We start from the raw sequence: 4833 nt of genomic DNA, 5'->3' as shown, positions 1-4833 counted from the left end.
AGGGAGCTTCACAGCCCTGGGGCAGCCCCGCCGGTGGAGGAGGGCACCTGGGCAGACCCTTGTGGGGGGCAGGGGTCTCACCCCGATGCCAGGAGAGCAGCTGGTGCGCCCCCCGCCCCTGCTGCACCTGGCCTGCACTCACCTGGCCTCGGGGTAGGTTCCCATCAGCCTGTTTGCCCATCCCATGCTGCCCTGGCAGGGGAAACACCGTGACCGCTCCCGCGGGTTTCCGAGTGGCTGGGGATGGGGTGGAGGTAAAGTATACGTAACCTCCCGCTTTCTTTTCCAGTGGGAAGCTCTTGGCTTGACGCCCACTTTATGGAAAGGGGAGTCCCCTCCCTAGCTTGCTCCTGTGGCCGCGCAGCTGAGGGCAGGCGAAACTCGGGGGCGTCCGAACCCCAAGCTTCTGGGCTTGGGCCTGCCCGTAGGATGCCCCCTAAATGATTTGGAAGCATCTGGAGCCCCAGGTAGGGGTGGAGGATGTTTGCCGGTTGTAGGGCCGGTTATAGTTCTTGAATGACTCACGGATTTGGAATGGATTTGGCTTGGAACGTGAACATTTTTCCTTAAAAAAAAAAAAAAATCCTGGGTTAAGGGCATTGCTCATGCACCCGTGACCTCAGCCGGACACCTCCGGCCCTGGAGCAGGTGGGGAGGGAGCCTCAACACCGCCGCCCCTGTGTCGTGGCCCAGGCACTAGGAAAGGCCCCTTTGACGTGCACGCAGACTGTGGGCCCATGCCCACGAGATGAAGCCGAAAGCCCTCCTTGATACAGGGGGCCACTAAGTGTAGTCAGGTGATTACAGGGGAAACCTAAAGCCGACAGCAGGGACACAAGCAAAGGACCGAGGTTCAGAAGGAGCACCCCGAGGGGGGCACCGAGCACAGCACCCAACAGCCCTCGAAGCCAGGAGCCCGCAGGCACGGCGCGGCAAAGCTGCCTGGAGATGCGAGCACTGCCGGGAAAGGAGACTCTTAATTTGCAGGGAGCTCGTGGGAGCAGCGCCGAGCCAGACCCTAGAAGGCAAGAGCTGCTTTAAAATAGCCACAGCAGCAGCACGGGCTGGGGAGGAGGGGGCAGCTCCGGCTTCTGGGGGGTGCCCAAAATAGCCACCGGCATCCCCCACCCGGGGGCGGCTGAGGGTGACCTCGCTCCTGGGATTCTTTACAAGGCAGCTGGGAAGGGGAGGCGGGGGCTGCTCTGCCTCCCCTTGGGAGTGAGATGAGAGGGGTTATGGAGGCTTCCCAGCAGTGTGATGCCTAGAGGCACACCAACTTGGAGGGCAGAATCGCTGGTCCTAAAAGGACTCCCTCCCCAAGGCCCTGCCCTGCTAGAGCAGCTGGGCTCCAGCCTGCAGGAGCAAGATGCAGGCGGCAGCCACGCCCGCTCAGGAACCTTCCTTGAACCGCAGCAGCAAGTCCGGCTCGGGTCCATCGCACCCTGCAGCCGGGACCCAGCCTTGCCTGGCGCACTCCGTATCTGCAGAGTAAGCGAGCCCAGGCGACTCCCCTCCCCCAGCCTGCTGCCGGGCTCCATTTGGGGTTAGAACACTTATCAATTTTTTATTAGCTGGATAGGGGGAAAAATAAATCCCCCTCCCCCTCCCTCCCAGCCCCGCAGGCTCCTGGCTTGCAGTTGAGGCTGGCACTGGTGATGTGCTCAGGCCTGGCACACTGATGCCCCCACTCCAGCTGCTGTTCTAATTCAAGTGCCTATCTGTCGGCCCTCTTGATGCCTGTGCTTCTCCCTCCCAGACCTCCCGGTTCAGACACTACCACATCAAAGAAAAAGGCAAGAGCAAGTCAGGTTAGAATATGTTTCACATTGGAGGCAGTCGGTAAAGCAGAGCACTGGGAGGGTCCCACTCAGCTGACAACCAAGGCAGACCCGTAACACGCGATGCACAGGCGTGACGGCGCCTTCCTCACGCACGGAGAAGCACGGGCCTCTCGGAGCTGCCCACAGCATCCGGAGCTTGCCCCATCTGACCCGGTGTGGGGGTTGTCTTGGGGTTGCGCAGGCTGTGGGAAGCCACCTTCCAGCGGTGGACTGAGTCACAGCAAGAAGGGGCTGGTTGCACTGGTGCTGCAGAGACGAGGCCGGCTCTGCTGGGAAGGGGGCAGCTGTCGCTCTCGGGGGGCGTCAGAAATCGCGTCTTACAAAAATAGAATCCGTGTTGTTCCCCCTCCCTGCACCGCTTCCCCTCCACAGAAATCATCAGCGGTGCGAGGAGCCTGGAATGTGCTATAGTGTTGCATCGGAGACCTGCAGAGCAGACATGCCAGCGCGGCCACGGAAATCCTGGTAACCCTGACACAGGTCAGACTGGGAAGAGCTTGTGTTTTCCACTGCCAGGGAGGGAGGCATCCGGTAATGTGGGGAAGAACCATCTCAGACTATTTTTCTCCCAGTTTTGAACAGGGATGGGAAGAAGCCAGGCCCCCACCCCCTTCCCCACTGGAGTATCAGGGTCCAAAAATGAGAAGCTGCTTTCTGAAAGCAGGTCTCGGCCCCCACGGGACACGTCCCCGCAACGTGTCTCTGGCGGCAGGGAACACAAGGCAGGTGGGCTCAAGGCTTGAAAAATGCATTAGTGGCTGGTGGGGGCCTGAGTGGGGCAGCTCTGGAGTGAAACTGTTTCACTGTCCTGCTGTGGGCTCCAGGCCATCCACTCCCCTGGGAGGCCAAGGCAAGAATTAGAAGGGCATGCTCTGCCCCCACCAGTATAGAGGGGGGACCCCGAGGTTTTCAGGGGCATAGCCTGCTAAAAAATCCCTCCCAGAGCAGGGTGCAAGCACCTGGTGCTCGCTGGATCCCCAGACCCAACCCTGTCCCAGCAGTTGGCTTTCCCCCCAGGCCCTGCCTTCACCTTTTCTCCCCTCTCAGCCACTGGAGCATGTTTCAAGCCTTGCTTCAGAGATGCCGCGTGGCCTGCAATCGAGGTAACAGTCTTGAGCAAGGCGAAGCCTCGTGACCCAGACAGGCAGCTGTGCTTTCTGGTGACAGCAAGACGCAAGTACAAGATGTGAGCGAATGGAAGCTTCTGACAGTCTCTTCGCTCTTTGACCCTTTCATCAGTTCTTTGGAAAACTCAAGGCAGCATCGGGAGCGTGGCGCCGAGCTGGAGGCAGAAGCTGCCCCGGCAGAGGGGGGCCCGGCGTGGTCCAGCATGTGCGGCTCACAGGTACACGTCAAGCGTGTGCAGGATCATCTGGCGGCAGAGCGGGCAGTTGCGCTGGTAGACAGCCTGCTGCAGCAGGATCTCGGTGCACTCCTGGCACAGGCAGAGGTGGCGGCAGGGCAGCAGCAGGACCGTCTTGGTCTGGTCCTGGCAGATGACGCACTTCTTGCGCTCCTCCTGCTCCTTCAGGAGCAGCCAGGGGTCCTCCCCATCCTCCACCGTTGCCGCGTTCAGTTGTTCCTTCCCCGAGGCTCTTCCCCGCGACGTGCTCGGTTCCTCCCCAGGGACCGCAGGGTGCTGCCCCGCCACGTTGCCCTGCGCATCCACGCCGTGCTGCTCCTCGGGAGCTCTGGCTGGCAGCTGCCGGACCTGACGGGCACCCCCTGTTGCCTGCTGACTGGCTCCTGGTAGCCCCTGCCTGGCAGGAGGGGCTGGCCTGGGGAGGGCTGCAGCTGCCCCCTGCCTCCTTTGAGCACCCATGGCTGGGCCCAGCAGCCCTGGAGGGACCTGCGGGTTCACTGCTCGGACTCCTCCGCTCCAGTTGGCCACTTGGAGGCTCCAGTCAGCCAGCCTGCGCCAAGCCTGGGAGCTCATGACCATGCCCAGTGTGAGGAGCACCACCTGGTAGAGGCGGCACATGTCCCGGCGCAGGCGGTGGTAGGAGGGGAAGGTGTTCAGGTAGCCCGAGGCCTGCATCGCCAGCGTCCACACCAGCTCAGGATTGAGGAGCAGGGCGCTGACCGCCAGAATCAGCCCCAGCAAGACCAGGCCGTAGACATTGAGGACGAAGGCGCTGAGCAGGAGCTTGGCGGCAGCCGCCAGCAGCTCGAAGGCCAGCTGGCAGGGCGACCACAGGAGGATGGCCACAGCCACGGCGCTGCTGGACACGTGGGCCAAGAAGGCGGCCAGCAGGTCCGTGACGCGCAGGAAGGGGCCGACGATGGAGTCCCAGAGCGCCAGCGCCAGGGCGAACAGGTTCTGGGTGCCGATGAGGCACATGTTGATGACGCTGTTCACCAGGTAGGCCAGGAGGCTCATGGCGATGGCGCACACCTCGCACGCCTGCCGCAGCAGCGCCTGGCCCGAGCCCAGCAGGTGCCACAGCCCGCGGTGCACCGCCTCCCGGCCCCGCAGCACCAGGTGCGAGGCCAGGTGCCCGGCCACCTTGAGGCTCTCCAGGCTGGCGCTGAAGCCCCGCAGCAGCCCGGCCAGGGCCTGCAGGGAGCCCAGCACCAGGCAGCAAGCCACCTCCGCCAGGTAGAGCAGCGAGAAGAGGGCCCCATCCCAGCACTGCAGCGCCCCGGCCACCAGCGCCTGCGGCAGGCTGCACACGAAGGCCACCAGCCACAGCAGCACCGACACCAGCGTGGACACCAGGAAGAAGTTCACGTCCAGCACGAAGCCCACCACGTGCAGCGCCAGGCCTGCGCCGCGCAGGATCACGAACAGCAGCTCCATGGCAGGGCCGGCCGGGACCCTGCAAGGCCTGGGGGGCGAGAGCGGGGGTCAGCGAGTGCAGGGAAGGGGGTGCCAGGGACCCCCGGCTGCTCCCTCCATGGGGGGGGCTCCTCCCTGTGCCGGTGTGCCCGGGGGTGGCACTGGGGTCCCAGCTAGAGGGTCCTGGCTCTGAGGGGGGTCCCAGATTGGGGG

At 63.5% G+C, this 4833-nt stretch overlaps 2 protein-coding genes across 8 annotated transcripts in view; one reads left to right on the top strand and one right to left on the bottom strand.

The window, feature by feature from the left end:
- Window positions 1-6: 6 nt before the first annotated feature.
- MCAM (melanoma cell adhesion molecule) overlaps window positions 7-4833 on the top strand; it is a 30815-nt gene continuing 25988 nt past the window's right edge. For 3 of the 7 annotated variants that reach the window (XM_025199979.1, XM_025199983.1, XM_025199978.1), the window contains exons 1-3: window positions 7-153; window positions 808-1025; window positions 2214-2321. In XM_025199979.1, the coding sequence (XP_025055764.1) occupies window positions 86-153; window positions 808-1025; window positions 2214-2321 (394 nt within the window). In that variant the 5' untranslated portion in view covers window positions 7-85. The other 4 variants (XM_025199984.1, XM_025199980.1, XM_025199982.1 and 1 more) reach the window with 4 other exon arrangements.
- The window catches only part of RNF26 (ring finger protein 26), a 2987-nt gene continuing 473 nt past the window's right edge, over window positions 2320-4833 (bottom strand). Inside the window, exon 2 of the mRNA XM_006020377.3 lies at window positions 2320-4669. Coding sequence (XP_006020439.1) covers window positions 3181-4641 — 1461 coding nt within the window. The 5' untranslated portion in view covers window positions 4642-4669 and the 3' untranslated portion in view covers window positions 2320-3180. The remainder of the gene's footprint in view (window positions 4670-4833) is intronic.

The sequence above is a fragment of the Alligator sinensis genome, unplaced genomic scaffold, assembly GCF_000455745.1.
Source record: "Alligator sinensis unplaced genomic scaffold, ASM45574v1 scaffold278_1, whole genome shotgun sequence".
NCBI lineage: Eukaryota > Metazoa > Chordata > Crocodylia > Alligatoridae > Alligator > Alligator sinensis.
This window is presented reverse-complemented; position numbering and strand designations above follow the sequence as displayed.